The 12,684-nt window shown below is 40.3% G+C and overlaps 1 protein-coding gene across 1 annotated transcript in view; it reads left to right on the forward strand.

The window, feature by feature from the left end:
* Positions 1-12,684, forward strand: part of LOC110989125 (uncharacterized) — a 47,777-nt gene that overhangs the window by 4,146 nt on the left and 30,947 nt on the right. The window contains exons 2-13 of the mRNA XM_022253271.2: positions 2,357-2,431; positions 3,128-3,199; positions 3,903-3,977; positions 5,370-5,447; positions 6,273-6,626; positions 7,085-7,201; positions 7,945-8,307; positions 9,567-9,683; positions 9,963-10,352; positions 10,724-10,840; positions 11,327-11,677; positions 12,161-12,277. Coding sequence (XP_022108963.2) covers positions 2,357-2,431; positions 3,128-3,199; positions 3,903-3,977; positions 5,370-5,447; positions 6,273-6,626; positions 7,085-7,201; positions 7,945-8,307; positions 9,567-9,683; positions 9,963-10,352; positions 10,724-10,840; positions 11,327-11,677; positions 12,161-12,277 — 2,226 coding nt within the window. The remainder of the gene's footprint in view (positions 1-2,356; positions 2,432-3,127; positions 3,200-3,902; positions 3,978-5,369; positions 5,448-6,272; positions 6,627-7,084; positions 7,202-7,944; positions 8,308-9,566; positions 9,684-9,962; positions 10,353-10,723; positions 10,841-11,326; positions 11,678-12,160; positions 12,278-12,684) is intronic.

Here is a 12,684-nt window from a genome sequence, read left to right on the forward strand (position 1 = left end):
TTTATTCAGCTAGATTCCCCCCCAAACCCCGACTTTAATGAGTTTTTTTTTAGACAATTCGGCACAGCGCAAGCCACGTGTTTTACTTGCACAAAACAGTTTCAGCTGTATTTTGCAACGCCACACCATAATATACCACGGTTTACTTTTGCTCGTGATCTGTTCAGCATACCATTTCGTCCTTCATTGTTTTCTCAGGCCATGTCGCTTAATACTGCCCTCTGAAAAACACGGAGGCATTAAACGGGAAGACATTCAGGTTGCTTGCTCCATAAAACCTACAGTTTGATAGTTCCTGTGGTTAGCGTGACCTACTTCAAGCAAAAAGGGAAATCTGTGCTCCCATGTTTGTCAAATGTACCTTCAACCCTAACCCCCTAGGGTGTATAGAAAATTATATTGCAATTGGAGGATATTGTACTGTTATGGTAGCCGCTCTATCGGAACGTTGACAATAATTTTTCCACAACTATTCTTCATGCTGTCTGGAGACCACCAACCGTGCCTAGTTATGGCAAAACGAACAGGTAAACACATTTGTTAAGCAGCCATAGAAACGTTTGTTTGCCTGTTGAGGATCGAGACGAATATTTAGTGGCAGTTAATCAGCATGCTGTCAGACACATTAAATCCACTGTCGCTGCACTATTTGTGTACTTTAAAAGGGAACGTAAACCGAAATGACAAAAGAGCAGCGGATTATTTTACCTGCATACGCCTGCCAGATCCAAAATGTCATCTTCTACCTTTTTTACCAACATTAAAAACAGCAGACCCTTAGATGTGTAACGTACACAGTAAGGGTTATTGCATTTGGTTTGGTTTGGTTTGGTTTTGCTCTATTAAAACATCACTTTTTAATTAAATGTCCACAGCTCAATGAAAACTAGTGTGCAGATTAAGCAGGTGCAGGTGTGTTGAGATTAGCAATGAGTGCGATCTCGGTACCGTAGATATGACACAAAGCATTTTTAGGGCTAAGCATTGCTAATAAACTTTCAACCACGATCATATAGATTTGGCGGTCCAAATTATAAAATACCAGCACTACAATACTCTAACATATTAGTATTACTTCTTGTCTATTGTAATCATTAGCTTTGGTCTCATGTTGGTTCTACGCACTGCTTTAGAGGTGGACATGGTTCGTTCTATTACTGTAGATCCAAACGTTTAGCAAGTTTGATGTTCCTAGTACATCTGGTCGGTTGACTTTGACATGGAATAAAGTGAACCTATTTGGGTCCCTATCCTCCAGTTCCCACAAAACGCTAAAACGGGGTACAGACAGAGGATCTCCAACTTCAAACATGCAAAACTATTTCAGAAAAAAAAAACACTGCTTGGCAAATAAAAATATCAAGCAATTGAAAAATGTAGTGTACAAATAATAAGCCATTTTACCTAGCCAACCCTTCCTGCGTGGCCTAACAAAAGAACTTTGAAGGAGGAGGGACAATTTCCGCAACGCGCTCAAATACAACAAAGGAAGCCGGTCACCAGAGCACGTACTGTACATGCTCCTAAATTTACCTAGTTACACATAGTAACGAGAGAGCTCGAGCATCGCTCGGTTTACTGCCAAATTGACCATAAACGTCTCTTCTGAGCAAATGCCATGGAATTCGGAGATAGAATAGCTACCGAGGCAGTGCTGACGTCTTCTTATGCGCAGATCCTGACTTTGTTGTCGCATATTTTTCTTTTCTTTTTTCTGAAGAAGATTTTCAAAATGGAATTTGAGGCACACCTATTTTTACAAATTTGTTAAGGTTCTCTTAATATTGCTTTTCCTCAAATTTGTATGTGAAAATAATTTTAATTTTTTGCATGAAGATTTCTTGACAAAGTGCAAGACTTTCAATTGGACTTTCTCTATCCGCTGTAAGTACCGCACATAAATGCATTTGGAAATTTCCATGACAAGTGGGTTTACTTTTTCAGTAATTTTTTCGGCAACACCTCAGTTTGGCATGTTTCCATATGTCCGCGTTGCAGTTTGCGTCTTGGTAATTGTGTTCCGTTTCTTACGTCGATATAGAAACCAGGCTTTACAGTATCACTTAACTTGTGCGTTAGGCAGGTAATTTGCGATACTTGATCATTTTTGGAAATTAGCGCTTCTGAACTTACTGAACCATTTGTCAGGAGAGACAGGGCACCCCCAAATCGATCCCAAATTTAAAGATTGACTCTGTATGTTCCTCCTTTAATACTGAATCTTGATGGTGCTGTGACGTATTATTTCAAAGGGTATTCGCCAGCACAATCACAATTAGACAGCATTATACAGCGATTATATGGTCGACTTACCGTCGAATTGTTCCTACACTCTCCGCACCATTTTTGCGTACAGTTGCACAAACATCCACAGAGTCAGACACGACTTCCTACCAGGTAACCGATAACCTAGCAGGATCTACAGTTACAGGTAAACAAAGGCCTTCTTCTCTTGCCTTATTCTCTCCCTATTTGAAAAACAAACTGTGGAGGTTGCTTTCTGTTTTGTGGTGTTCATACTGTTTCGCCAATGGGTAATAAGTTATCTTATCTAGCGTTTTCCAGCAAGTACACTGGGGGGTTGGGTGGTTGAGTGGTTGGTCGGTCAGTCGGTCGGTCGGTTGGTTAGTTGGTTGTTGGGGTGGGCTGCTGGGTGGGGTGACTGGGTTTAATTGGTTGCCCACCGCAGAATATCGGGTAAATCACGAAATTGTTGGGCAAACTTATCACCCTATTACAAAATGATTCTCACCTGCATGTAATATGTTTGCAGACTTGTCAGAATATTGATTGCATGCAACCTTTGCACCCAAAATTTAGATCTGTTAGAACAGTGAAACAATTCATTAGGTGCCCCATGTTTGGGGCAAATGCTCACCGTTTTGTAGAGTGGACTGTAAGCCCTGCACACATCAGCGAATGTTATTTTTACAGATGTTAAAGTTAACAATATCGAAGATACTGACAAATGAAACAAAAATGAGCTAAGTAATCAACAGTGGAAGAGAACCAGTACGGTGTTTCATAGGTCTTAAATTTAAATCTGGCTTCAGTCAATTTTGGTGCCTCGTTATATTTAAGAGTAACTTTATTCTGAAATTCAAATTTGCTATCGCCTCACCAATAGCTACGCAGACATCCTTTGAGACCGTGACTACAGACGAGGCAACCGAGACTTCATTCGGATTCACTAGTTCAGGTGAAAACTTCTGTGTCCATCTTTCATCAACTGTATGCAACTTTGTTGTTTGCAACCCTCTGTCTCTTTTTAGAGGGTAATTTTATTGCACCGAAAAATACCGTAAGCAGCTATTTGTTGTTTTGTATCTAAACAGGATGTGCTGTGCATGAAGATTAAAGAATACAAACTGTATGTTACAAATACAGTTTTACTGAAGCCTCTTTATTTTTATTCTTGGACGTGGGACCTTGTCCCCAGCATGGCCAGAAATCACGTGAAGCATTCGTTCTATCAAACGCCATACATGACCTAATCCAGATCCGTGACTGACCCCGTGGTGTGTAGGAAGTTGTGTGCCTATTTTCCATTATCAATATCAGTATTTTCGTTTTTCCAGACAAATATTGATTCATAATAATAACGGTAGATTTTAGAAGACCTTATCTTTAACAAGAAAATATTTTTGGCAGGTAATATTAATTCAAGACTCAAGATGGCGGTAACCCACGTTAAGGTAGTCCTGGATATCCATAATGCAAATACCTCTCCCTTGTCATAGGGTTTGATTACGATGTCCGGGTTGTTTTTAAGCTTTCTATGGGGAGGTGACATGCATTATTTCAAAGGATTTTTCACCAGCACAATCACAATTATACTGCGATGATATTCTGCACTTACTGTCGAGTTGTTCTCACACTCCCCACACCATTTTTGCGTACAGTTGCACAAACATCCACAGAGTCAGACACGACTTCCTACCAGGTAACCGATAACCTAGCAGGATCTACAGTTACAGGTAAACAAAGGTTTTCTTCTCTTGTCTAATTCTCTCCCTATATGAAAAACATAAACTCTGAAGGTTGCTTTCTGTTTTGTGGTGTTCATGTTGTCTCAGCAATAGGTAATAACCATATCTAGCGTTGGTTGGTTGGTTGGCTGGCTGGTCGGTTGGTGGGGCCAGTTGTCAGTAAGAGACGGTGCATTGTACCAACGGTGGGAGTCTAATGATGGTAGTTCAGTTGCTGGTTCCTGAGATATACAGACGCAAGTTTGTAGAAGAATTGCACGGTAAGAAGTATGCCATCTTGGCCTGAAGAAAACCCTAGCCCGTGTGAAGCAGCGATACTTCTGATCAGGTATGAGTGCCGATATAAGAGCATACATCCGGAAATGTGATCAATGCACAAGGAAACGGAGGGCGCCCTTGCAACAGTATAGTGTTAGAGGAACAATAGAGTGGCATTAGACTGGCTGGTAGTTGGAGACTACACCATAAGATGGATGGAGGCATATGCACTCCGGGATGCAAGAGCTGAAACAGTTGCCTCGACGTTTGTCAGAGAATTGGTTTGTCGATTTGGGAGGTCCATTCGGATTAAGGGACCAAATTCGAATCGGAGGTATTCCAGGGAATAAAAGCCGAGTTCAGGTTACTAGTGAATAAGTTATACAAAAAAAATAAGATTACGCCGGGGCCCAGGCAAGACAAAGGTCAGGAAGCCGATCAAAGGGAGCCAACGCAGAAGGAGGCGATGGAGCACGCCCGCAAACCCACGAAGTCCCAGTCCCCATTTCACGGTACCGTGGGATAAGTTAAGGAACCCTGCGAGGCCCCCTTCCCCGTTGAGAACGTCCCCAGAGAAAGAGAAGCCGCGAGAAAAAGACACACCCTAGAGAACGATACCCCTCCAGAGGCCATCCCAGACAACAACAAGCCGACTTAAGAACACCCGGCTACGCCCAGCCACCAGGCAGAGGTCCTTGTATCGGTTTGGATTGAACAGGCAGGATCTCAACTTGAAAACACTTTATTCAAATGGTTTCTGCTATTCGGACGCCATTTTATTTCATTTGATTGGTGGAATAAAACTGCATGAAAAGTTAATGAGAAGCCTTACCCTGGCATTAATAATGTCATTTTGACAACGATTACGTTTTGCTCTCAGAATCATTTCCAAATGGTTAAATGTAATTTAAAGCAGTAGGCGAAAAATGGAAACTGAAAACTCATTTTTGAAATGCCCATTCCTTCAAGAAAAGGGTGGCAATATACACGCTATATATCGGTATCACTTTGACCTGTAAATTTGGCATCCTTGAGATTGTGTCGTAAGGAAACGTACACGATAGGATCAAAATGAAAAAAGGTGTTTTTGCAATGTCATACAAGTGTATTTATGAATTTCAGACACAGTAGCGTCACAAACACCCTCTTCAGGAAGCAGTACCTCCGGTCTGACTACTGGAATAGGATCCACAAGTGCGGGTATATATACATATATATATTTATTTTTTTTTAAATATCTTAAGCTAGGTGTATCGTTCATTGTTGCAATTGCCCCCAAAACAAGTTGTTGTTTTTCCACAAAGGCCTAGCAGTGAAGCAGTACTGCAGAACAAAACAATACGGCTTAAGGGATCTATGCAATTACTTTTTCTTAGAATCACTTTTTATGTATTGTCTTTTCTCTTCTCCATTGTATGAGGACTGTGTGGAATTTTTTTTCACCTCAAAATGCACTTTTAAAACATTTGAAATCGACTAAGCATTTTTGGACAAGTGACAAGCGCACTTTTGCCTTGATGTAAATCTAAAAAGACACAGTGGCTGCTCAGATTGCATGTTTTCATGTTCAAATTGTGAACTTCGAATTTCCTGAAAACATTTCTAAGAAAAGCTGAGATAAAACGGCGTTGAAAGTCGTGTTCTGCAGTTGATGCCATACCCTAAACCTCGACTGTCACTGCTTTGATGTCTGGGCAAATGTTTGTTGCATTTTCAGCGCTATTTTTGTACAAGTACATTTTCAGCGCTGTTTTTGTACAAGTACATTTTTAGCGCTGTTTCTGTACAGGATATCACTTTCTTGGCAAGTACTTCTTAGCATGGTCGGTAGAAAAAAGGGCTTTTTTCGAGGACGGGAGATGGAAATAGGGTGGGTCGGAAATGAGAACCCCATCTCAGTAATTGGCACACTTGTAAAAGCTTATAATCTCTCTCTCTGCGTTCAGATTTGAAGTCAGACACCGTGGTTCTTCAGATTACTTGTTTCCACATTAACTACAAATTTTTCGGGAAATCCTACTACAGGGCCCAGTAATATCCACTTCCTGAATGGAAATGAAAGTCTACAGATAACTTCACCTGGCTACCCGTGGTACTATCCCAGCAACACGGACATGATATGGATCCTCCAAACACACACGGGATACCGGATCCGAATCACCTTCGCCAGTTTCGAGACCCGACACAGCTCCAATTTCTTTCGGGCGGGTGACGGCGACAATACCACCGCCAACGAGTTTTTCGTGTGGCATAGGTCTAAACACCCACCTGATCTGATCTCTGTGGGTAAAGAGATGTGGATAAGGTTCACTTCCAGTGGCTACTACGACAACTACAATGTCGGGTTTTCGTTGCTGGTTGCTAGTGTATCCTCGGCAGGTAGGCTACGAGATATACTGATAATGTAGAGAACATTATTCTATAAATTGAATTAAAGACAATTCTGAAATTGAGGCCAAGGTTGCATTAGTTGAAATGGTTTAACTTTTCTTGACTTTTCAAATAATACAATCTGATGGGTGAACCCATTGCAGGGAGGTGTTACCGTCCTCAGACTTGATACTGCATTCGTGTTCGAGAAAACGAAAAGGCTGAGCCCGCTAGACTTGTTGACGCCTCGAATCGCGGTTCAGCAACTTTCTAGAAAATATATATGCCTGAATTTTCAGGCTTCCGTTCATTTAGATGGAAGTAGGTATAAAAAAAGTTCGCTTCATCTTTTTTTTTGGGGGGGGTGGCTGGGCAGCTGCAATGACTGTGCAGATACACCGTTTTCCGTTATTCACTGTTATAAACTTCCGAGACCGGTGTTATCGTGAGAAAATCTTTTTTTTCAGAAACGCTGACCTGCGTGCCGGGTGACTTTGATTGTGGCCGTTCGGTCTGCATCAATGGTGCCTGGCAATGTGATGGAGAAATAGATTGCCTCGACGAAAGCGATGAACGTAACTGTGGTAACAAAGGCTTTTCACTCTTTGAGGCAGATGCCCATGACCATATACATAATTCCCAACTTTTAAACTGGTGCATATGTTTATACAAGACTCTACATATTTACGACTGATGCAAAACTCTATTGTATTTTGTCGAGCCTCAGGGAATGAGAGTGAGTCTAGAAGTCAATAGGTAGGCTGTAGCCTATTCCACAATATATTCTCACAAGTTCCGGCAAGTTAATCACAAGTCAACGTCACGTCGGCCATTTACAAGGACTTTGACAAAATACTCCTTTGTCGTTGTTCACCCCGTTACTTTATCTGGGATTCTGAATTGACTTGGGAAAAGACCCATGACGGGTTGTTATGTTTTTATGACCTAACAATGCTGCCTGATTTGGGACGATTTAATTAGTATCAGCCAGAGGCGTGTCAAGGTTTTCCGTAAGGGGGAGTTAAATGAGGATTAGAAACGCAGCTGTTTCCTGCAGTTCCTTGAAAGTATGTTCGAAATTTCATTTCAAAAATATTTTGAATGTTATTGAGACCAAAATTGAAGAAGGAAGTGTGTCTAATGGTCTTACTCTTTGGGTATCGGAAGACAGAAACCAAGTACCTGTCCAATTCATTTCTTGAACGTTTAATCCGTTACAAAGATAGCCTACCACAGCCTGCAGTTCTGAACTGACCTGACTGAAGTCTATTGTGTTATTCTTTGCAAGTGAAAATTGAAACCTGCAAATTTTCGTTCTTGTTTTAAGATAAAAAACGAGTCATACAAATCCAGGACGGAGAGAGGGCTGTCTTATCCTCCACAAGATATCCTGATGAGTACCCCACTGGCACGAATATTACCTGGATATTGACTGCAAACGACGATCGCAAGATTAGCATAACCTTCTCTAGTTTTAAAACCCCATACAAGAGGGACGTGTTGAGGGCTGGGGACGGTAATGATACTTCGCAGAACGTTTTCTTCCATTGGAGTGGATCTAGAAACCCACCGAGTCTACTTTCTGAGGGAAACCAAATGTGGCTTGCGTTTACATACAGTGGAATTGATTACTATTATTACTATGGGACACAAAGGTTTCAGCTGATGGCTACCAGCATACCTTCAACAGGTAATTTGATGCAGGTTAATGGCTGGCTTGAAATAGCGGGTTCTCCACTAGGAAACGCAATCTATTGAACTTTCTTTACAGTGCAGGATTATCATCAAATTTGGCCAATAAATTTCAGACCGATCAATTCTCCCTTTAGGAAAGTAAGAATTGAAGAAGACCCAGACATTTTCGATAATGACCAAATTTTAGTGGCAATGCATTTGTTTGGCTCCAAGTAATTCCAAAAAAAATTCGACCAAAATCAACCTGGGGAAATATGTTAATTATTTAAAATCAAAATGGCTACCCTTGTGTACAAAATGCAGGTAAAGGCACGTATTTCCGACACTACAGTAAGAACTTAACAAAACGAATAGTCTGAAAAAAATCCCCCCAAATGTACAGATTGGAAGAATATCAGCTGACACCAAGACCAAACAAATAACTATTTTCACCAAACTTATCAAAGACAAATGTATGTTTAAAGGATATTCAGCTTGTAATTGTGGTTCGTGTTAACACGGTAAAAATATACTGTTATGTTAAAAGTATGTTAGGCCTTGCCACATGAAGCAATTTCTACATGCAACTTGGAAAAACAACCAAACAAGGAAGTTGACTTTGCATGGTGTGAAGCACTCTTAGTGGTTGATAAGTAATATTTTTGTGATAGAAAACTCAAGCCATAAATACTCATACTTTTAATGGAACTTACTCCTGACATCCGTCCAAAATGCTCAAGGAAGCCGACATGTTGTATGTATGGTCTGTACACCTAACTTAGAATCCGTCAAACTAGTGTCATGGAGCTCCACTGGTTAAGCACTGTTCCAATTTAGGCATAATCATTTGGGCCACGTGGCATTTTGGTGGGAAAATAAGGTATTTTAAACGCTTAAAACCACATTTCCTCAGTGAGAAAATTGGTTGATTTTTTTGGGTGTTCATGCCAACAATGTGAAAAGTTTTGAGTGGAAATTTGGTTATTAACAAAAATGTCTGGGTTTGGCACTTTTTATGTCAATTCTTACTGGCCTACTTGACCATTAAGCTGCAATTAGTGTCATAAATGCGTCTACGTGCTTTTGATTGGACAGTTTGCCATCAAGTATTACTTTATTCATTCCGTATTGTTAAAATCTTAATTGTGGTATAATTTGACTCGGGCATCGAATCAAATTTTAAAAAAAGTCTAAACAATGACTGTATAGATAACATTTTTTCCTGCGATTGCATAAAGTATTAAGAAACATACATGCATCCTTCGCTGTTTTTAGACACCCCATCGTGTTTAGAAGACGAGTTTCACTGTGGGCACTCAATCTGCATACAGGCTCCCTGGCGGTGTGACTTTGTGGTTGACTGTTTCGATGGAAGTGACGAAATAAATTGCGGTAAGTGGAGAACATGGAAAAGTAGAAGTTACTTTAACTGATCAATAATTAAGTTTGGGCTGTCCCACTTAATATTGAACTACTAATCTAATCATAGATACTAGATGCATTACGTTAGAAAATAGACTCATAAAAATGGTATCTTATTTATTTCAAACTTTTTATACATTTTTTGTATACTGCAACTATTTTAAATTTGTCATTACATTGTAGCTTTAAAGATTGCAACAAATTCACAAAACTATTGTGTATTTGCACTCTAATCTTTATGTGCGACAGATGACCGCACCATTTTTTTAAATGCTGACGAGACGTTCCAGATTTCTCTGCCGCCACTCCCCAGCGACTATCCCTACAATAGTGTTGACATCACTTGGGTCATCCAAACAGAAGAAGATCGACGGGTCTCCATAACGTACCCGTTTGATACGTATTTCTATGGCAATACTAAGTTGTCGGCTGGCGATGGTAACAGCAGTGCTGACTATGCGGGTGTTTTCTTCCAGCGGATCGTTGGTCATAATACGGGATATTCCTACTACTACCGCTACTTGTCAAGTTTTCCCGATTTACTCTCAAATGGGAGTACGATGTGGCTGAGGTTGGAGTCTTCCCGGTATTATGACGTATACCATCAGCTTCTGATGGCGTCTAGTGTCCCGTCAACTGGTAGGCCTATATCAAAAGAATGTGGAGTCGCAGAATTACTTTTCAGAAATCTCTTTGACTCACAGTAATAAAAGAAACCGGTTTTATTAGAACGGAAAATTTTGAGATTATTTGTGTGTTAATAGCAAAAATACCAATCCCACGGGACCAGTCCATCTTTCTGCACGCCTGAGCTAAAGCGTGATGCAAACAGTAGTAGCTCGATCACGTGACGGTGGGACAGTGTGTTTGCTTCCACCAAACATTTCAAAGTCTCCATTTTTTTACACAATGACATCAAATAAACGTTAAGGAATATTTTTAGGCTCCTGTTATCATCTTGACACAAAATATTATATTTTGATCTATCTTAGTAATCAATCTTTTGGCAGTCATTTGGCAGTGTCCTTTGGGAAATGTAGACTGTGGTCATTCTGTCTGCATTAGCGGGGCTTGGCAGTGTGATGGCCAGTCGGACTGTTTTGACGGAAAGGATGAACTCAATTGCGGTGAGACAGGCAGGCAATTGCCGTATCTTGTGTATTACGACAAAGTTGGGGTAATTAATAAACTGGCTGTTGAAACATGCTCCAAAAATTAAATCAGATTGATAAATTTTAGAACATCACATTTAAATTTAAGAACAAATAGATTTTAACAAACAGATGTTTATTAGTTAGAGGTAGGAAAGTCTAGATTAGCACGGATGCCAGGTTCACTGTAACGGCTGTTTACCTGCCGGTACTCACGTTTACCTATCTGTAGTCGGACGGGAAGACCGAAATGCATTTTTCTGTTTGCAAACATGAGTTTTTTTTCGAGCAGCTTAAGAATCTTTTCGTCCGTGCGTCTCGATTTATCTTCGTTCAATCAATGTTGCTGTCTGTAGATACGCTTTGGCATTTCAAGAATTACTGTGTTACTTATTACACCTAGAATAAATGGATTCGGGATATAATTGAGTAATATATATAAAATTACTTTAAATTTTTTAGAAAAAGAAAGAGTACTGCATATCGGCGACGGTGAAACGGCATTCTTGACGTCCACCGGATATCCCAGTTACTACGCTCCAAATACCAACATAACTTGGATCCTGACTACAGAAGTCGATCAAAAGATTAATGTCACGTTCCTTAGTTTTGGCACCTTGCGTGACAAGGTTAAAATAGGAGATGGTACCAACCCCTCTAAAAACGTGTTTTTCGAATGGAGCGGGTTCCGGCAACCACCAAACCTACTTTCAAGCGGAAGCAGTATGTGGCTGTCGTTCAGATCCAGTGATATTGTTTATTACTGGAGCAGGCTCGGGGTTTCCTTGATGGCTACCAGTGTACCGTCGATATGTGAGTACGAACTATAATGTAGTCGTTCTAATAAATCTGACCTGAAAGATATAATTTCAGGTTTGATTTACAGAGTGACATACCTGATTTCATGGAGCCTTTAACTTTTTTGCCCATTGTGGCATGTGTGTTTTAGTGCTATTTGTGTGATGACAGATAGCTATACGACATTTGACAGTGGCAGTGTCTTATTCGTGGATAATACCTGTAGGCGTAATAAGAAATGTACGCATTTTAACAAGTACAAAACATGAAAAAAATACCTTAATCTCCTAATGAAACAGCTAAGGAAGAACAGGTTTACTTTGTATTTAAACCATCAACTCGCACGCTATAATTTAATGCTCTGGGATCAAAGTTATTGCTCTTTAGAACTCAACTAGAACTCAACGAGTGAGTACCTCGACCTTTACATGTAAACCAGCTATTTGTAAAATTATTTAATATTACAAGATGTACCTTTTCCAATTTTTGTGTTTTCAGACACTCAAAGTTGTTCTGCTAACGAATTTGATTGTGGGCACTCGGTCTGCATAGAGACTTCCTGGCAGTGTGACTATCTGGTTGAATGCCACGATGGAAAGGATGAGTCAGATTGCGGTAAGGAAAAAGAAAGTATGAAGTAGAATGAGCGTTGTTAATCTTCCGGTGGAAACTTAATACTTGACACAGTTTGAGTGAAAAATTAACCACTACTCCATAGCAATATTGGAAAAGGTTGACAGTGCACGATTCCAAATAGAAATATCTTGAGCAACCGATTCTTGCCACTGACCGTCAAGTAGCATCAATCTCAATATATGTCAGTCAACCTAAAAGCGTCTGACGTAGGCGCAACTCCTGGGGGTACAGTGCTCCAAAGCATAATGGTGTTCCCTGGCCCATCATCCAGCGTATAAGCTGGATATCCCCTTGGGTTTATCCTGTGTTAAATCTTAAGATAAACAAAACTATTATCTTGCATTGCACTTTGACAGATATTCCACCTAGTATTACCAATGTAGGTA

The sequence above is a fragment of the Acanthaster planci genome, linkage group LG11 (assembly GCF_054643075.1).
Source record: "Acanthaster planci isolate LZ-2023a linkage group LG11, COTS_SCS, whole genome shotgun sequence".
Classification (NCBI taxonomy): Eukaryota; Metazoa; Echinodermata; class Asteroidea; order Valvatida; family Acanthasteridae; genus Acanthaster; species Acanthaster planci.